At 46.4% G+C, this 21,160-nt stretch overlaps 1 protein-coding gene and 3 non-coding genes across 4 annotated transcripts; 3 read left to right on the top strand and 1 right to left on the bottom strand.

Annotated features, from left to right (window-relative positions):
* Positions 1–414: 414 nt before the first annotated feature.
* Positions 415–486, bottom strand: trnaa-cgc (transfer RNA alanine (anticodon CGC)). The gene has a single exon. It is a non-coding gene; the product is annotated as a tRNA-Ala (tRNA).
* Positions 487–745: 259 nt separating this feature from the next.
* LOC135570698 (piggyBac transposable element-derived protein 4-like) lies at positions 746–4,473 on the top strand. The gene is made up of 2 exons (XM_065016655.1): positions 746–3,213; positions 3,414–4,473. Exons 1-2 carry the CDS (start codon positions 2,514–2,516, stop codon positions 4,430–4,432), a joined length of 1,719 nt encoding a protein of 572 aa, XP_064872727.1. The 5' UTR covers positions 746–2,513; the 3' UTR covers positions 4,433–4,473.
* Positions 4,474–4,535: 62 nt separating this feature from the next.
* On the top strand, positions 4,536–4,607 carry trnaa-cgc (transfer RNA alanine (anticodon CGC)). Its single transcript has one exon. It is a non-coding gene; the product is annotated as a tRNA-Ala (tRNA).
* An 8,194-nt stretch (positions 4,608–12,801) lies between these two features.
* Positions 12,802–12,873, top strand: trnaa-cgc (transfer RNA alanine (anticodon CGC)). The gene has a single exon. It is a non-coding gene; the product is annotated as a tRNA-Ala (tRNA).
* The last annotated feature ends 8,287 nt before the right edge of the window (positions 12,874–21,160 follow it).

Raw genomic sequence — 21,160 nt, 5'->3', positions numbered from 1 at the left:
GAATTTGGCACACAAATAAACTCAGTGGAGAACCTTGGGATTGAACCAAGGACCTCATACATAAATAGCATGCACTCCCCCTCTGAGCTTCGATACCATTTTATTTGCAGATAAAATGCAATATTAATACAATGTACTTTTTATATACACCACTCCATTGAAACTACAATGAAATGATAGCAGAAATTCTAAATACAAGCAAGTATGGACAGTCATCTAACCCATGAACTTCAGTTTTTGAAAATGATGCAATTGAAGTTGGCAACCATGCCACTTCTGTTCCATAAATGTACGAACAGGGATTGAACACATGTTCTTCAGATTACAAGCGCAAATTATTCAGCACATCTCTGTTTCCTGCTGAGAATTTCAACATTCTGGAAAGAAGGAGATGGGTCAATGCAAAAAATGTTATGGAGAAGCTGGGGATTGAACCCAGGACCTCATACATGCGAAGCATGCGCTCTACCACTGAGCTACATCCCCTTTCTGTAAAAGAAAAAAATGTTTCTTATTTTTTTAAATTTCACCTATAATTAACCAGGTAAGCCAGTTGAGAACAAGTTTTCATATTCAACTGCGACCTGGCCAAGATAAAGCAAAGCAGCGCAACACAAACAACAACACAGAGTTACAGATGGAATAAACAAGCGTACAGTCAATAACACAATAGAAGAAAAAAAGAAAGTCTATATACAGTGCGTGCAAATGGAGGTAAGGCAATAAATAGGCCATTGTAGCAAAGTATTTACAATTTAGCAAATTAACACTGGAGTGATAGATGAGCAGATGATGATGTGCAAGTAGAAATACTGGTGTGCAAAGAGCAGAAAGTACATGAACCCTCCCGTTGTCTCGGCGGGTCAGAGTGACCCCGGGCAGGGGAGTTGATCACCCGTATCTGTATGGGTCAGAGTGACCCTGGCAGCCTTATCAAGGTGTACGTTGTAACCCTCCTACCCCTGTCTGGGCCGGGTCATAGTGACCCAACACTACCACCTGGTGGATACTAGTCAAACAGCAAGGTGTATGTTGTAACCCTCCCACCCCTGTCTGGGCCGGGTCATAGTGACCCAACACTACCACCTGGTGGATACTAGTCAAACAGCAAGGTGTATGTTGTAACCCTCCCACCCCTGTCTGGGCTGGGTCATAGTGACCCAACGCTACCACCTGGTGGATACTAGTCAGACAGCAAGGTGTATGTTGTAACCCTCCCGCCCCTGTGTGGGCGGGGTCATAGTGACGTCAGAGTGACCCCGGGCAGCTTTACGAGTTGATCCCCCGTGTCTGTGTGGGTCAGAGTGACCCTGGCTGCCTTAGCAAGGTGTATGTTGTAACCCTCCCACCCCTCTCTGGGCTGGGTCACAGTGACCCAACACTACCACCTGGTGGCTACTAGCCAAAGGTCCTGCCCCAGAATTGACACCCACCACATTCCGGGCAAGGGCCCTGTGTGCGAAGTGACAGGCCCGTACTGCCCTTGGGCCCCGTGTGAGTTTGGGTATTGATTCTAAAAACGCCCCCCCTGCTACACTGTCTTCCCTTGGTTGTGGATATTGTGCCTTTTGGGTATGGTTGCTGTTACAATACCAGAGTCAGAGTGACCACGGGCAGCGTTTACGAGTTGATTTTCCCATGTCTGTGTGGGTCAGAGTGACCCTGGTAGCCTTAGCAAGGTGTATGTTGTAACCCTCCTACCCCTGTCTGGGCTGGGTCAGAGTGACCCTGGCCCTGTGTTACGAGTTGATTCCCCCGTGTCTGGGCTGGGTCAGAGTGACCCTGGCCCTGTGTTACGACTTGATTCCCCTGTGTCTGTGTGGGTCAGAGTGACACTGGCAGCCTTAGCAAGGTGTATGTTGTAACGCTCCTACCCCTGTCTGGACCGGGTCAGAGTGACCCTGGCACCACTTGTCCACAAGAACTCAGTGCAAGAACTCGTTGCAATCACACGGGGAGGCCAGCCAAGCGTACCGGATGGACCGAAGGGCCCGAAGGAGCAGACTGGGCAGACAACGCGCGTCGTCCGTTGGCGTGCCTCGTCCCATTCACGTGGCCAGTGTAAGCTGGCCGTAGAGAGGCTACTAATATTGTCAGGAAGAAGAAGAAGAAAGAAGAAGACGAGGACAACGACGAGGAGGAATAGGACCCCGCCGAGCGTGAGCCCTCCGCCTACGACTGTAAGCCGGCCGTACAGAGGCTACTAATATTGTCAGGAAGTAGAAGAAGAACAAGGAGAAGGAGAAGAAGATGAGGACCATGATGAGGACGATGATGACGACGACGAGGAGGAATACGACCCCGCCGAGCGTGAGCCCTCCGCCTAGGACGCCTGGCAGTCCTTGTTTCAGCGCGGCTGAGGTCCTGGAACAGATATCCTCCAGTGTCGACCAAGAAGACGAAGAAGACTACTGCGATTCCGAAGAGGAGGATGTTTTGGAAGATGAAGACGGTGAGGAATACAACCCCGAGCGTGATGCGGACGACTACGACCTCGACTCGGCCTCGCCGTCATGCTCCTCTTCAGAGGAAGAGGGGGAGCGAGAGGGAGACACGGCCGCTGCCCGAGAGCGAGACAGAGAGCCAGATCGAGACAGAGCCAGAGAGCCAGAGCGAGACAGAGAGGACGCGGCGGCAGCCGCCCGAGGCCAAAGGGAGACGTTGCTGTCAAAGAACGGCAAAATCAAATGGTCCTCCGTGGCCTATCGCGGCCCGGACCGGCCCCGCGCCATCCGCCGCCCCGGCCCCGTCGTGACGCCGGGGCCTACGCCGCATCGCGAGCACTCGACATCGAGTCCACCTTCCAGCTGTTTGTCACACCGGCGATAGAAAGGATAATTGTGGACATGACAAATCTGCAGGGGGTGAGAAAATACGGCGACGGCTGGCGACCCATGGACTCCACCGACCTGCGCGCCTACGTAGGGCTGCTGATCCTAGCCGGCGTCTACAGGTCCCGAGGCGAGGCCGCGGCCAGCCTGTGGGACGCCGAGAGCGGCAGGACCGTGTTCCGCGCCACCATGCCGCTCAAGGTGTTTCACAAGTACTCGAGGCTGCTGCGATTCGACGACCGCCAGTCGAGACCCGCGAGACTCGCCACCGACAGACTGGCGGCCATAAGAGAGGTATGGAACCTGTGGGAGGAGCGGCTGCCGGCCCTCTACAACCCGGGGCCCGACGTGACGGTGGACGAACAACTGGTCCCGTTCAGAGGTACCGTCTATGTATCTGTGTATGTACGTGTAGCATAGAGAGGTAGCAGTAGTAGCGTGGGCAGTACTAGCAAATCGGCAGTAGTAGCAATCGGCAGTAGCGGCGGCGGCGGCTGCGGCTGCGTGTAACATAAACGCAGTGCCCCAACTTTAACCATGACGCTGCTAATCTCCTCTCCCCTCCCTTCTCCCCACCGAAAGGACGCTGTCCTTTCCGACAGTACATTCCCAGCAAGCCGGCCAAATACGGCATCAAGTCGTGGGTGGCCTGCGACGCCAAGTCCAGCTACGCTTGGAAGATGCAAGTCTACACCGGCAAGGCGGCCGGCGGTGGCCCCGAGAAGAACCAGGGCGCCCGCGTCGTCCTCGATCTGACCCAGGGACTGCCGGCCGGTCACAACGTCACGTGTGACAATTTCTTCACCTCCTACGAACTGGGCCAGCGGCTCCTCGAGAGGAACCTCACCATGGTGGGCACGGTGAGAAAGAACAAGGCCGAGCTCCCGCCCGCGCTGCTCGAGTCAAAGGGCAGACAGGTCCTGTCCTCCAGGTTCGCCTTCACGCCCACCGCCACTCTAGTGTCCTACCTGGCAAAGAGAAATAAGAACGTGCTACTTCTGAGCACGCTGCACGCGGAGCCCGACGTTAGCGATCGCCGCGACCGGAAGCCGGCCCTCATCCTAGACTACAACTGCAACAAGGGCGGCGTGGACAACCTAGACAAGGTGGTCGGCACCTACAGCTGCAGACGGATGACCGCCCGCTGGCCCCTGGTCATCTTCCACAACATCCTCGACGTGTCCTCCTACAACGCCTTTGTCATATGGCGAGAGATCAAGCCCGACTGGATGCCTGGGAAGAGGAACAAGAGGAGGGTGTTCCTGGAGCAGCTCGGAAAGGCACTCGTCAAGCCCTTGATCCAAAGAAGGCATCGTCTCCCCCGCACCCAAGCCGCGTCCGCACTTGTCAAAGTCCTACAGAGTGCCACCGCCGAGGCTCGTCCGCCAGCCCGGGAGCAAGCCGCTGGCCCGGCCGCCGCCGCCCCGGCCGCCCCGCCGGTGGTGAGTAAGAGGAAGAGGTGTCAGCTCTGCCCACCCAAGAAGGACGCCAAGACACACACCACGTGCTGTAGGTGTAAAAAATACATCTGCAAAGGCTGTTCACACGCGTACTGTCACACTTGTGCCCACTGGGCCTTTAGCCAAGACGGGACAGGGTGACCCGGGGGGGACACTGTGTGGTAGGCATAATAGGAGGACAACGGGAGGGTTATTTATAGGTGAAATTTAAAAAAATAAGAAACATTTTATTTTATCACAGAAAGGGGATGTAGCTCAGTGGTAGAGCGCATGCTTCGCATGTATGAGGTCCTGGGTTCAATCCCCAGCTTCTCCATAACATTTTTTGCAATGACCCATCTCCTTCTTTCCAGAATGTTGACATTCTCAGCAGGAAACAGAGATGTGTAGAGGACTGCTAATTCCTATGTAGGTGACATTACATTACTGCTAATTCCTATGTAGGTGACATTACACTACTATAGCTGAGACACATAGTAAAACAGGTTGGGCCCCATACAGGATATCTCTCACACACACACACTCACTGTAATCATCCAGAACACTGTCACAACAGGATACTCCTAGCCACAGGTGCTAGCCGGCAGTTCGGCCACAACTCCCCTGAAGATAGGGACGCATACGCTCTTACACACTGACCCCAGAAGACAGGGACGACGCACATACAGTACACACATAGCTGCCGAGGACACCCAGATAAGACACCCACAGATTGGCAGAAAGCCTAGACTTAGAGACAAACTAACACACACACATAATCTCCCTCCCAGCCGAACATTGTGTGACTGAAGATAGCGCACACACCAGATCTCCTTTTCAGCTGAACGGGGTGTGACGACCAAGAACAGGCATGGCAGGATTCTACGATGACGGACAGACAACAGAGCCAATGCCGGATGACTACACCCCAGCCTGATCCAATCCGAAGATCCGATCTCCTAGATATCAACCTACTTTCTGTTCTGTATATGAAGCTTGTACCCATTGTTAGCTAGTGTCTTTTTTGCTAGTCTCTGATGAGCTAACAGAGGGGCCCGTATATACGCTGTACCAGATATCTCCACTTTGAAATAAACCTGTCGCTTGTCGTACAATCTACCACCTTGTCTGCATCGATCCTTGACCGACTCACCCTTTATCATATCCCATTATCAACAGAAATGGTAGCAGGAGGATGGTTTAATAACGATCCATCAAAGTGAGTTGATTTGGGTGTGAGAGGGAGAGAGGGTGAAAGGACGATTCACGGAGGACAGAGGTGAAGGAATTCGGGGGAGGACAACAATTCTGCTCAACTCGGTAAACTGATCACAAGGCGCACCACAAACAAGGTAAGCAAAACCTGTTAAATCAAACTTTGCATATTTTCGTATAGTCTTGTCTAAATTTTGATCAGTATTACCGAGTGAGTATGAATTCTTGTGTAAATTTATAATTTGCTGACAAGTTGAAAGTACAGTAAAGTGAATATATGTGGTGACAAACCGGTGACGACCGGGTGATCTAAATCATTGATGAGATATCAGTAGGGGGTCAGCACAGTCTGATGGCTTTCAATGATGAGAGATCACTTAAAGGCCTAGGATAGTTCCGATAGGGGTAAGGAATAGAGATCAGTAGGGGATAGTTAACTACTATTCATTAAACCTGGCGCCGAGGGGGACAAATCGTAATTTTGTCCTGTGGCCCGGTCTAGGCCAGTCTGATAAGAGATTCTCTGATAGGGGTCGGACATCGTGTAATAAACTCTGATAGGGGTCAGCTCGATATGGATCAGGAATAGAGATCAGTAGGGGATAGTTAACTACTATTCATTAAACCTGGCGCCGAGGGGGACAAATTGTAATTTTGTCCTGCGGCCCAGTCTAGGCCAGTCTGATAAGAGATTCGCTGATAAGGATCGGCTTTCAGGGGTCAGAGATATAACGTGTTGTTTTGTCTTGTTTTGTCTATTTGTAACTGTTTATATTAAAATGCAATGTGCTTGTAATTGTTTCCATTAAGATTGTTGGTGGTTAGACAGAGAGAGAGAGAGAGAATTCAATAAGGGTTATTTGATAAATCCGAAACTTCTATGTTGTATGTACCTATGACTTCTGTGTTAAATGTATAATCAGGAACAAAATGACTGATGTATAATTGAAATAAGATCTGAGCACAATATTCAATATCGAGACTAAATAGTCGAATTGATCTCTATACAAACCCATGCGTTTTTCTCAAACTGAATATACGAGGAGCAGCTCTGAGATAAGGCAGAGCACGTGGCTCCAGGAATTCATCACGGGTATTTACCAGTGACGGGCTAAGTATACTCAGATAGTCTGAATATATATTTCAATTGGTCAAAATATACATATATATTTACTAAAATATACAATAAATGACAAATGGTGACCCCGACGTGGTCTGGTAAAAGGACATCGCTGGACATTGGTGTGCCAGCCGATTGGCCAGTACTGTCGTCGGACGGTGTGTCTCACAAATCTTGACCGGTCAAATAAAAAGGGTAAGCAGACACCTGTTGTGAAAAACTAAAGTTCTGCACATTGGAGTTATCCAAATTTAGTTTTGTGAGATACCTGTTTGATGTAAGTTACTAAATTTAAACTACAATGATGTGTGAGATTGGAAAATAGTTGAGAAAGTAATATCTCCATTGGCAACTGCAATTTTATTATTGATCAACCATACTTAATGGTGCATTGTGTATGGGATGTACTAGTATGCCTGGCTGGTAGGTGGTAACAGAGAACACTTACTACATGTATGAATGATGGGTAACGGGTGGCCACCAAAGCTTGAATGGATAGTCTGGGACTACATGTATGAGTGGTGGGTAACGAGTGATCACCAACTAATTGGGGGCCGATTTAGCCGTAGGGAAAGGGTATCACTTGGGTTTCAGTAAAGGCATGGGTTGTTGGCAGTATTGTAGTGTACATGGAATGTCGTTGGAAATGGAAAAGGTGTTGAGAGCGCTGAAGTCCACTCTAGGATTAAATAAAGGCAGAGAGGGCAAGGAGTGGAGGAGACGGGGTGAGAAGCTGTACAGAGAATGGACAGAAGGTGGGGCTATTGCATCTCCTACTGGTCTGCTTGCTGGGGAGAATGAAGATTTGTATGTGGAAGATTTGTGGAGCTGGTACCGGTGAGAATGTTGAAAAAGTCGCAGGCTTGCTGATGAGAGTTATATCATAGAATATTGGGGGGTGTGCATGACTGTTGGAAAAGGTGTTAAACTCTATTAACGTAAAATTCTGTGTGTAGAGTTATATTATGAGGTTTGAACTATACTAATATTGTAGAATTACATAATCAACATCTGAACATACTTACGATAAACATTAATTGAGCCACTGAGTAATAGATAAGATATACACTAGGTACGGGCGACGGGCGTGGTCGATGTAAGACGGGAGTGGTGTTCTAACCAAGTGCTGAGAAATAAGGTAGATTTATTTTGTTCTTTTAATTAGTTTACACAAGTTCTTCCTGGTTATTGATTTTGGTTTGATTGTTCAGATAAAACCACTGAAATTAAACAGGAGGTTAAGGTAGACTAACATTAGAATCTGTTTTCATTATGGGGAACAATGAAAGGCCCGTAGAGGGATTGCAGGCTGAGGTTTTTATGTTAAAGGGACAGTGCACGTTTATCACAGTTGTTTGTGTGTATAATGGCTGGGTATCTAAGAAGTATTTTTGGGGAGACAATTTGGAGAAACACGAATAAAACATGAAACACCGAGACAAATTATTTGAGTTTGAGGGGATTATCATAATTATTAGGTTTTGTTTTGTAGTAAACGTTTGGGTTAAGGGGATTTTCACGTTCCCAGAGACATGGTATTTTACAGATAGGGGAAAAGGCAGACGGAGGGGCCCTCCGCCCGCACTGCAGAGACCTTGAAAGTTGGAGAGAGCAGAGGAGAGGTTTTGGAAAAGGGGGGGGCAGGACAGGCAAAGATAACAGTTGCTGAGTGGAGACAGGGGAGAGAGTTAGACATGTGGAAAATGATGGGGGCGCTCCTTCATGATGATGTCAGACATAAGGATAATATACTAATCTTACCTAAGTCATGATTTAGAGTAGGTAAGGTTGTTACCTGGGCAGAGCCAGGTATCAAAAGGGGGATGGGTAAATGTGGTCTAGGATAGGATGGGGCCGATTGGATAAGAAACTAATCATTTAAAAAAATATATATGTAAGCTAACAATTGGGCATAGAAGTTAAAGATATAATCAGATAAAACATATGAGAAATTGTTTGTTAACCAAGCCTGTATGTCCAGGATTTTATGCATTACAGGTGAACTACAGGTGAAGTCACTCAATCCAGTCCCAGAGGCTTGGGGACCATAGATGACCCCTGGTGACAGCTAGCTGAAAGAGCTACCCAGATTCATATCGCACGGCGGAAGGTTAAGACACATTTTTTCACTGTCGGACATTAAAACAGTGTTCGAGAGAAGAACTGGAATTAACAGAATTCGGGGCCAACTCTCGAATGAAGTAACCCTACCTGTCCTATCACCCCTGTTTTTGTTCATAGAAGTGAGGATGTGTCTGGCTCTGGCTAAGTGATGTGTATTTTGTTCCAAAATGAGCATAAGAGATCCCTAGATCGGGGTAGACAAGAAGTTAGAGTAGAGATTACATGATAACCGACTTGGACAGTTCTAGGATTGGAGAAGAGGGTATCCTTATAGCAAGGGGGATCCCACAAGGGTGGATAGGTTTTCCATGATATGGGGAAACCTGGGAGCAATGTTGAACTTTGTAAAGGTGATGAAATCCTACTAACCATCAAAACTATTAAGCTCTCTGATGCAGGCACTCACACCCTCGGACTACAAAGGACGAGGACAGACATGATGGGTGTGTTTTCTATTAAGGTACTGCCAAGACCAGAGGTAGCCGGACACACTCCTCTACCACCACTGTGTTAAAAATACCATTCAGGTAATTAATGTTAGAGACTATTCGGATATTGATCAATTAGGAACTGAGACTGGTTTTGATAGTAGGGACAATTTGTGGCTGTCTTATATGAGGTACACAGCTAAAACCCTGAGAGGAAAGGACTGCATTATTTGTAGTCATGCTAGACCTGTTCTGGCTACACACCCATTTTCTGTAGGAGAAGGAGAGGGGTGGTTGTGTATTCTGAGAAGTTTTTACCAGGTTAAGCCCAATTCAACCCTCTGTTCCTCTTTGAGCCTTGTGTTTCCTGCAGTACCTCCTCATCGGGCCTCTTGGGGTGTTGAGGCATATGGGGGCAATTAAGAGTGCATCACGGGTACAGGTAATGGCATTGATTATGGGGGATTGCCTGAAGCTGATTGCAGTAGTAACATAACCATTAATTCCACTTGGCCAGTTACAGGCTGATGTGAGGTGGATGAGTGGAGCCAAGAGTGCTGAGACCCATTCTTAGAGGAGAATGGCAAGGTACGTGTGCTCTGACCAGTTTGATAATTCCACTGACCATTGTTGATGTTACTGCTGAACAGCTGTTGGGTTCTGTATCCAAGGGACCTGAAAACATTCCATCCCATGGGAGACATAGACATGGCGCTCAGAGAATGTAGTTGACATAAACACTAACCTGTTGGGTGTGCCAGTGGGGGTTCCTCATGAGTTTCAGGCCTTGGGTAGGAATGATGGACTCTGGCACTTACTACCTACTATGGGTCCAGCCATGGTGGATGCTAGACAGACTGCATGGATTAATTATATCTACTATAATCAACAGCGGCTTCAGAATTACTCCCGTGATGCACTCACTGGTATGTCTGAACAGCTTGAGGCCACATTTGGGGTTTCCAGACAGAATAGACTTGCCTTGGATATGCTTCTTGCCAGTCAGGGGGACGTTTGCAAGATGTTCGGTAAACAATGTTGCACGTATATTCCTAATAATACCAGTCCAGATGATATCTAGGGCGGGCTTGATGCACTATCTGATAAGATGAAGTCCACGGGGGGGGTGGAGGAGTCTGTTCTCTTGGCCTGGTTTGGTAAGTACACTGATATGATGGTTACTGGATTTCTGACCCTAATTCTTGTATTATTTGTTATTGATGTGATGTGCTGCTTGCATCATACCGTGTTCTAAGAAATATGTTACAGATATGGTGAAGGCTTCAGGCATGTTGCCTTTGCTTGATGCTCCAGTTGGAGATGCCGATACGGAAGCATGCTTTCAGGAGAGGATGGGACTGACTGAGGATGACCCATGGTATGCTGTGGGTGAGGTAGTAGAATAATTTTACACCACCACAGTTCCTTGTTATAAATTTTTATGATAAGTTTTCTTTCCAGTATGTTTGTTCTCCCTGTTGTAAAGGTTTAGAGTCCCTGGGTGGCAAGGAGCCCACCTGATACAGGATAGAAGTAGCTGAGAGGACCAGATGGTTTCTAATAATTCTTTCCTCTGTTTTCCATGACCAAAGTTTTATCCTACATCTTACATGTCAATAACAATAAAGTTTTATCCTGTTTTTGATAAGTGACACCCTTGTGGGTGTCAAAAGGGGGAAACGCATATAACAATAGACATATATCACTTGTTATTAATATTAAACTTTTTATTATTTTCATGAAATGCTATGACTGCTGAAATAAAGGATAATGAGTGTCAAAAGGGGGACTTAAATTTCACACCTTTGGGGTTATTTTACATTATAGCCATTACCATATATATGGACAGCCTTGACTTGCAGACACAAGCACACACACACAATCTCCTTCCTAGCCGAACATTGTGTGACTGAGAACGACACGACGAGACCCGGAGGAACGACGGACGGCTCAACAGGACCAATCCAAGAAGACAACACCTCAACTGTGGCCAATCAAAAGCCAGGGACTTTCAGACTCAACCCACTTTTTGTACTGTACATAACATGCTTACAATCTGTTATCGGGGCTTCGTTCTGCTGGTTCCTTGGTAGCCAAATGAATGAGCCCGTATACGTTGTACCAGATATCTTTACTCTGAATAAACTGTCGCTTGTCATATAATTGACCACCTTGTCCGAATCAATCCTTGACCGACTCGCCCTATCTACATATCCCATCATCAACAGTCTTGTAAACCGAAGATCATGGGTTCAAATCCCATCTGTGCCTTACTGGAAGATACCTGGTACCAAGGAAAGGTTCTTTCACTGGAGGACTTTGAAGAAAAAAAACTTTTCTCAAAATGGCAACCCTGCTATGATGTAGTAAGGGGATGTGTCTCTACGGTAGAGCTAATACTTGAAATGCATGCGGTCTGAAGTTAATCCCCAAATTCTCTGATGAGTATATTTGTTTGTGAAATTAGCTTTTGCACAACTCTACTTTCCAGAATGTTGACATTTTAAGAAGGAAATAGATGTGCTAAGTCATCTGTTTTTGTAAACTGAAGCACATGGGTTCAATCCTTGTTCGACGTTTATGGAAGCTAGATGATATTATGGAAATGTACTTTCATTAGAACAGTGTAAAGAAAAGGTCAATTGTATTGATATGGCCACTACGACCTGTATGCTCTAGTCGGCTGGCCCTCGCTACATATTCGTCGCCAGACCCACTCGCTCCAGGTCATCTTTTTAGTCTCTGCTAGGTAAAGCTCCGCCTTATCTCAGCTCACTGGTCACGATAACAACACCCACCCGTAGCACGCGCTCCAGCAGGTATATCTCACTGGTCATCCCCAAAGCCAACACTTCCTTTGGCCGCCTTTCCTTACAGTTCTCTGCTGACAATGACTGGAACGAATTGCAAAAATCGCTGAAGCTGGAGACATATTCCCTCACTAACTTTCAGTGTTGCCAACTTAGCGACTTCGTCGCTGTATTTAGCAAGTATGAATACTTGCAGACATTTTCATTTTACTCACTTTTTGTCTCTTCCACAATGTTATTCCTCACTCCTACAGTGTCCATCACAATTACATGCACAATTATGCAAATTAGGTGATGACATCATTTAGCAACTTCTAGCGAATTTTAGGACAGCCAATAGCTACTTTCCTTACTGAGGTGTTGGCAACACTGCTAACTTTAAACATCGGCTATCTGAGCAGCTAACTGATCGCTGCAGCTGTACAAAGCCCATCTGTAAATAGCCCACCCAATCTACCTACCTAATCCCCATATTGTTTTAATTTACTTTCTGCTCTTTGCACACCAGTATTTCTACTTGCACATCATCATCTGCTCATCTATCACTCCAGTGTTAATTTGCTAAATTGTAAATACTTCGCTACAATGGCCTATTTATTGCCTTACCTCCATTTGCACGCACTGTATATAGACTTTCTTTTTTTCTTCTATTGTGTTATTGACTGTACACTTGTTTATTCCATCTGTAACTCTGTGTTGTTGTTTGTGTTGCGCTGCTTTGCTTTATCTTGGCCAGGTCGCAGTTGAAAATGAAAACTTGTTCTCAACTGGCTTAGCTGGTTAATTATAGGTGAAATTTAAAAAAATAAGAAACATTTTTTTCTATCACAGAAAGGGGATGTAGCTCAGTGGTAGAGCGCATGCTTCGCATGTATGAGGTCCTGGGTTCAATCCCCAGCTTCTCCATAACATTTTTTGCAATGACCCATCTCCTTCTTTCCAGAATGTTGAAATTCTCAGCAGGAAACAGAGATGTGCTGAATAATTTGCGCCCTTAATCTGAAGAACATGTGTTCAATCCCTGTTCTTACATTTATGGAACAGAAGTGGCATGGTTGCCAACTTCAATTGCATCATTTTCAAAAACTGAAGTTCATGGGTTAGATGACTGTCCATACTTGCTTGTATTTAGAATTTCTGCTATCATTTCATTGTAGTTTCAATGGAGTGGTGTATATAAAAAGTACATTGTATTAATATTGCATTTTATCTGCAAATAAAATGGTATCGAAGCTCAGAGGGGGAGTGTTGGTGTTTACATACTGGAGAGGGAATGCAAAACAACGACGCTGGACAGAGTGGAATCAGGTGTAGCAAAAAGGCAGTTTATTGAGTCAAAGATATCTTGTCCTACATCGTGCACGGACCTAAGCAATATGACTCTGTGAGGAGTCAGAATAATTAGGCTGCCTCGCCAGAGTTTACAACAGAATGTATACACAGAATAATGTAGGTGGAGTCTCGTCGTGTTGGTCTTCTGACTGGTCCTGAAGAGTTGGAGGTGGGCCTGCTCTAGCCAGAGCAGGAGCCCCATTGGTGCACAGCATAGTCCTCTGCTGTTGGCACCCGACCAGTAGAGGGGGGTAGAGTGTGAGTGTACAGTGCTCATGAAATGTTTGTGTGTCAAGGAAGCGTGGATATAGGGACTGGCAATGTCTGCTTTAGGCTCAGGTGTTTCCTGTCTTTGCAGGAGTGCATGCACGGGTCAATGTCAGTGAGATAGTTTGGCACTCTAAGCTCGTTAGTGTTGCAGGATGTTCTTTGTAGTTTACAGGGGAGTATATTTGCGTGATGGCAGCTGTGTGTCCTTCGGATAATCATGTTATTGCACGTAGGCTCTAAACTTGACTGAGGACACTGGGCCCAGAGTTATCTGAGGACATCCGGTTTAACCAGAGCGTTGGCCTGCTAGTAATGCTTGATATTAGATTATTTATATAACAAATCCCCCTCTTCACGTCTATTAGACGTGAACAATAGAAATAAAATATGAAGCAACCCAACAACTTGGTAGAAACCAAATTTTTTAGTCCCCCTCTTCACGTCTATTAGACGTGAACCATAGAACCAAAATATGAAGCAACCAAACAATTTGGTAGTACCCCAAAAAAATGTTTTTTTGAGTCCCCCTCTTCACGTCTTTTAAGGTGCTTCTAACCTTGTCTGGTGTGCATGGTGGGTCTATAGGTGTAGTGCTACGTTTGGGACGGGAGTGATTGGAGGGAGTGACATCAGGAACAGAGTTAGGGACATGGGTATGGGTAAGTGTACGTGATGTGGCAGGGTGAGATAGTTGTTCAATTAACCATGTGAAAGTGCCCAAGGACACCCCGAAGATCAGTAGGAATATCACGAACAAGGGGCCAGATATCCCCAGCCTCACCCAGAGAGGGAGAAATGTCAGTGTTCTAGAAGGAATTGGGGCTGGAGTGCAATGTGTGAGGTGGTGCCAAGGTGTGCCTGATTTACCTTTGACCTGGACAGAGTGTGAAGTAACCTCCTTCACTTCGTACGGTCCAGTCCACCTGGGTTCCAGCCACTTTCTCTTGTGGACTTTAACCCTCACCCAGTCACCAACTTTTACCTTCAGTGGTGGCGTGTCCCCCGGCAGCTCCCCCTCCTGGACCTTGTGAACCTGGGTAGAGAGTGCTGCAGAGAGAACCGTCAGTTTTTTCACATAATTAGACATTACAATTTGTTGTACATCAAGAGCGGGCATATGACCTCCCTCCCTTGTTGGACCAGGCATGACTCTTCCAGTCATTATCTCATGAGGAGAGAGATGGGTGCCTGCTCCTGGTGAGGCTCTCATGGCCATCAGCACCAGAGGCAGGACTTCAACCCATGTCAACTTCGTACCTGCACATACTTTAGCTATCTTAGCTTTTGCACGTTCCACAATTTGTGTGCCAAATTCACATTACACAACTACTACTTTCCAGAATGTTTATAAATATCTTGCTTGATCTTTGCTCAGCTCCAGAAGGTTTGCATTTGAGAGTGTTTATTATAAATTGTGTGAAGTTGTTATTTCATCACCTTATTATTACTGCTAAGCAGCATGACTCCTGAGAGGCACTAAACAACTGTCTGAAGTGGGATTTGAACCCACGCCTCCATGGGAGACTGCAACCTGAACGCAGCGACTTAGACCGCTCGGACATAGAAATAGGCACAGCCTTCTAAAATCACCACAGAGACCAGTAAATTTATGCACGATACTGACTTGCACTTTCAATAGTCATTTGTTTTTATCAATTAAAAACTCCAGTCATTGATTTCAGCGGATTGACACTCAAGGAGCACAACAGGATAACACAACAACCACATTTTCATTTGACAATCATTGCTTTAAATGGATGTGGTCGATAGATTTGTATAGGCATATATAAACAATGTATTTAACTTGTAAACCAAGGTTGGGTTAGTTGGTCTATGCAACATGCACCTGGATAATCTCGTCATGAATCGGGACGGGCTCCTACGTCCTCATATACACATTATGATCACCACATTCTTTTGGAGAGATTGGAAACCCAAATTGGTCTACACGGACATGTTCTGGCCTGGTTTAGATCTTATCTGTCGGAAAGATATCAGTTTGTCTCTGTGAATGGTTTGTCCTCTGACAAATCAACTGTAAATTTCGGTGTTCCTCAAGGTTCTGTTTTAGGACCACTATTGTTTTCACTATATATTTTACCTCTTGGGGATGTTATTCGAAAACATAATGTAAACTTTCACTGCTATGCGGATGACACACAGCTGTAGATTTCAATGAAACATGGTGAAGCCCCAAAATTGCCCTCGCTAGAAGCATGTGTTTCAGACATAAGGAAGTGGATGGCTGCAAACTTTCTACTATTAAACTCGGACAAAACAGAGATGCTTGTTCTAGGTCCCAAGAAACAAAGAGATCTTCTGTTGAATCTGACAATTAATCTTAATGGTTGTACAGTCGTCTCAAATAAAACTGTGAAGGACCTCGGCGTTACTCTGGACCCTGATCTCTCTTTTGAAGAACATATCAAGACCATTTCGAGGACAGCTTTTTTCCATCTACGTAACATTGCAAAAATCAGAAACTTTCTGTCCAAAAATGATGCAGAAAAATTAATCCATGCTTTTGTCACTTCTAGGTTAGACTACTGCAATGCTCTATTTTCCGGCTACCCGGATAAAGCACTAAATAAACTTCAGTTAGTGCTAAATACGGCTGCTAGAATCCTGACTAAAACCAAAAAATTTGATCATATTACTCCAGTGCTAGCCTCTCTACACTGGCTTCCTGTCAAAGCAAGGGCTGATTTCAAGGTTTTACTGCTAACCTACAAAGCATTACACGGGCTTGCTCCTACCTATCTCTCTGATTTGGTCCTGCCGTACATACCTACACGTACGCTACGGTCACAAGACGCAGGCCTCCTAATTGTCCCTAGAATTTCTGAGCAAACAGCTGGAGGCAGGGCTTTCTCCTATAGAGCTCCATTTTTATGGAACGGTCTGCCTACCCATGTCAGAGACGCAAACTCGGTCTCAACCTTTAAGTCTTTACTGAAGACTCATCTCTTCAGTGGGTCATATGATTGAGTGTAGTCTGGCCCAGGAGTGGGAAGGTGAACGGAAAGGCTCTGGAGCAACGAACCGCCCTTGCTGTCTCTGCCTGGCCGGTTCCCCTCTTTCCACTGGGATTCTCTGCCTCTAACCCTGTTACGGGGCCTGAGTCACTGGCTTACTGGGGCTCTCTCATGCCGTCCCTGGGGGTGCGTCACCTGAGTGGGTTGATTCACTGTTGTGGTCAGCCTGTCTGGGTTGGCGCCCCCCCCTTGGGTTGTGTCGTGGCGGAGATCTTTGTGGGCTATACTCGGCCTTGTCTCAGGATGGTAAATTGGTGGTTGAAGATATCCCTCTAGTGGTGTGGGGGCTGTGCTTTGGCAAAGTGGGTGGGGTTATATCCTTCCTGTTTGGCCCTGTCCGGGGGTGTCCTCGGATGGGGCCACAGTGTCTCCTGACCCCTCCTGTCTCAGCCTCCAGTATTTATGCTGCAGTAGTTTATGTGTCGGGGGGCTAGGGTCAGTTTGTTATATCTGGAGTACTTCTCCTGTCCTATTCGGTGTCCTGTGTGAATCTAAGTGTGTGTTCTCTAATTCTCTCCTTCTCTCTTTCTTTCTCTCTCTCGGAGGACCTGAGCCCTAGGACCATGCCCCAGGACTACCTGACATGATGACTCCTTGCTGTCCCCAGTCCACCTGGCCATGCTGCTGCTCCAGTTTCAACTGGCCTGGGCCCTAGGACCATGTCCCAGGACTACCTGACATGATGACTCCTTGCTGTCCCCAGTCCACCTGGCCATGCTGCTGCTCCAGTTTAAACTGTTCTGCCTTACTATTATTCAACCATGCTGGTCATTTATGAACATTTGAACATCTTGGCCACGTTCTGTTATAATCTCCACCCGGCACAGCCAGAAGAGGACTGGCCACCCCACATATGCTCTCTCTAATTATCTCTTTCTTTCTCTCTCTCGGAGGACCTGAGCCCTAGGACCGTGCCCCAGGACTACCTGACATGATGACTCCTTGCTGTCCCCAGTCCACCTGACTGTGCTGCTGCTCCAGTTTCAACTGTTCTGCCTTATTATTATTCGACCATGCTGGTCATTTATGAACATTTGAACATCTTGGTCATGTTCTGTTATAATCTCTACCCGGCACAGCCAGAAGAGGACTGGCCACCCCACATAGCCTGGTTCCTCTCTAGGTTTCTTCCTAGGTTTTGGCCTTTCTAGGGAGTTTTTCCTAGCCACCGTGCTTTTACACCTGCATTGTTTGCTGTTTGGGGTTTTAGGCTGGGTTTCTGTACAGCACTTTGAGATATCAGCTGATGTACGAAGGGCTATATAAATAAATTTGATTTGATTTGATTTAAAGAGTTGAATCTTTCACGAAATAAAGACATAGAAGCATACCCATTTATACAGGTTCTACACATTCCATTTCTCCATGGCAATAGAATATGTAAATATGTAAACATTCTATTTTGCGCCAAACATCGCCTACAACTCAATTCTAAGTGCAGCATATTGGACGACTCCACAGTCATTGATCATTTGCGACTTTAAGTCATTCCTGTTATCTCTAGAGCATCCCGTGTATCTATAGCACTGCATTTCTTCCCCATCTTACCATGGATAGGGTTTGGTGCATTCCAGAGTTCACTTATGGTCCCACAAAGGTAATCTTAGGAGAAATTCATTTTTAGCATACTGTAAATGCCTGTGCATAATGTGCATAATAGAACATCATTATTTTCATTATCTTCAAAGGAATTCTGTAGAAGCAGCCTTTATTTTCAGACTCTGCAGGCCTGCTGGGAGGAAACATATTACAATAAACAGGTAAGATTCATCCCACAAAAACATAAACAACAGAAAGAGAGTTGTATTTCAAGACAGTTTAGAGAAGGTGGTCATAAGAGTTCTTAATATCACTTGCAAATTGTGAGGCATGAGCAGTTGTGAAATGTTTAGAGAGGCCCTTCTGAAAGCACATGATATGGTATTTCGTGGCACGGTCTCACACCTTACCTCATCTTGCAGAAGAAGCTCATGGTCCATTATCTGCTGCTCCAGAGTCAAGGCCAGGTCCCGCCCCATGTCACCACGGAGCACATGAGCAACTGGCTGGTGTCTCAGGGCAAAAAAATCCCTTAGGGAGAGGTGAGTACCACGTCAGCACTCACCTTCACTGCCATTCCCTGCCACCAGCAGCACTCCAGGAGGTGTGGGTAAAATAAACAACAGAAAAATCAGAAGCCAGGAAAGTTGAATTGCTCTGTGTTTTATTTGAAGGGTGTGGAAGGAAACCCTGGAGGAGGGAAACGACCTTGCTGGGCTGGTAAGAGAATGAGAGTTAGAGACATACCACAAGTTAGTGAGCTCTTTACTAGCCTTTCAACAACGAGTTAGCACAGCAGAATAGATCTGTTGTGAAATTACACTAATGGGACTTCCTGTTTCATACTGCAGGCCTGGGAAGTAAACACTTGCCTAAAAATGATGGACATAGAGCACGAGGCTTTCTGCAAGCTCCGCCGCTCCATGCACCCCACCTCGCCAGCTGACATGTCAGTTCCATGTACTGCCCTGCATATGACTTGATCCATTTATCTACACATCTGGAACTACGCAAAAACAGCAACCTGCTCAGCCCATCTCAGGTGGTGGTGGAGGTGGTGCCCAGGCTCCTCCTGGCCCTGTGGCTGCAGCCAGAGGAAGGACATTCAGAGCACCCAATCCTTATAAGAGGGATGGCCGTGGGCATGGTGGCTACTGTAGTGGAGAAGCTCTCCTGCATGTTAAAGGACCCTTCCCCTCACATCGCTTTCTCCCGGGCTGCTGCTTTTGACTCTGTGCGGTCAAGAATTCAGAAGGACTGAATCAGTCAGTCCTTCTCCACAGATGACCTCCAGAGCCCTTTTTATATGAGCTCTGTCTGTGCCTTTGTGGCGGACGAGGTGCAGAGCTGCTTACAGCCCCCTGCAGCCACCCTACCAGTCCCCCCTGTCCTCGCGGTGGCCGTTTCCACCACACTACCAGCTGGCATCCAAGCAGGTGAGTAGCAATGATAGAGAGCACTCTGACAGATGCCTGTTCCGATGACATCTAGGTGCCCTGTAGTAGTAGAGCTCATCAGGATTGTTGTTGTCACCCATAACGCAGACCCGGCTGCTTCCCACCTGTAGTTTGAAGACATCACCCCTAACACAGAGGCAGATCTGGCTTCTTTCCACCTGGAGGTTGAGAACATCACCCCTAAGACAGAGGCAGACCCGGCATCTTCCCACCTGGAGGTTGTGGACATCACCCCTAACACAGATGCAGATCCGGCTTCTTCTCTCCTGAATGTGGTGGACATCAACCCTAACACAGAGGCAGATCCGGCTTCTTCCAACCTGAATGTGGTGGACATCACCCCTAACACAGAGGCAGATCTGGCTTCTTCCAACCTGAATGGTGGACATCACCCCTAACACAGAGGCAGATCCGGCTTCTTCCAACCGGAATGTGGTGGACAGAGTCAGAGCCCATCTCTTCCCTCTTGGAGGTTGTGGACGTCACACCTGAAGAAAGGACTCTCACGATGGCCGTCTTCGTCACTCTGCCAGCTGACATCCAAGCAGGTGAGTAACACAGAGAGCACTCTGACAGGTGCCGTTTGTCATGACATCTTAGTAGAACCTTTCAACTGGCCAGTGTTTTGAAGCTACGGTTTGCATTTGCTTACATTCTGTTCCTCTTTTTTCACTTTCAGAGGATGTTGCTGTGTTCATCCCGGATGTCACCCCCCACGTCACTAAGGACTTGACACTGGATCTTCCATGCAGAGCTAGGAAAGGGGCAGTCCGGCGATTATTTTGCAGGCTTTGGAGGGCAGTGTGCTGCTGCGCCTGCCACAAGGAAGTGGAGGAACAATATTAATTATTTATCAGACCTTCAGAAATGGGATTGAACTATAGACCATTAAATTATTCGCATTATAATTGGACTCAAAAAGTTCAGAACTTTTCTATAAACTTTCACTTTGCATGTGTGGAGTAGGTTGTGTAAATAAGTGTGAAACATCCCAATTTTAATGCTTTGAATAATACATTTTTAAAAATCTGTATTATTTCACAACAAAAAAACGGAGGAAAAAAAACGGAGGGCGCTCAACCAACGTTCAGTTGAGGTGCAACCAAAAATTTTAATCATCATAGAAAAGGAAAAAGCGCAACGCTTTCTCACTATAAATGCATTGTTTAATTCAGGCAAGGTTAAAAGATTAACGTTTCGGCCTAGTCTGTGACGATATGCAAGTTGTGTTTGCCCAGTAAAAGGGTGACCCAGACTCACCCTGGTTCTTGAGGGTTGAAGACAATGAAAAATGATCATTAAGTAAATGGGACTTTTCAATTCTTGAATAAAATCTTTAATGAACATGAATTTAAATACAATTGACTTGAGGATCATAGCAGGCAGGCTGACTGGCTAGCCCTGAAGGCCCTCTGCCTCTACCTCTGTGTGGTTCATCTCAACCAAGAGGTTGTGTGGGTTGTCTTTCTCTCTGTGGGTGTGAATCACTATGACCTCTCCCTCTGCCTGCCATTTTGCTGATCAGAAGCATTCTGCTTTTTCTTGCTCACATGAACAGGA

The sequence above is a fragment of the Oncorhynchus nerka genome, linkage group LG4 (assembly GCF_034236695.1).
Source record: "Oncorhynchus nerka isolate Pitt River linkage group LG4, Oner_Uvic_2.0, whole genome shotgun sequence".
NCBI classification, from domain to species: domain Eukaryota; kingdom Metazoa; phylum Chordata; class Actinopteri; order Salmoniformes; family Salmonidae; genus Oncorhynchus; species Oncorhynchus nerka.
This window is presented reverse-complemented; position numbering and strand designations above follow the sequence as displayed.

Coding starts and splice junctions, on each gene's coding strand:
- LOC135570698 (XM_065016655.1), top strand. CDS start 2,514: ATGCTCCTCTTCAGAGGAAGAGGGGGAGCGAGAGGGAGACACGGCCGC. Junction 3,214..3,413: donor ACAACTGGTCCCGTTCAGAG/GTACCGTCTATG, acceptor CCCCACCGAAAG/GACGCTGTCCTTTCCGACAG.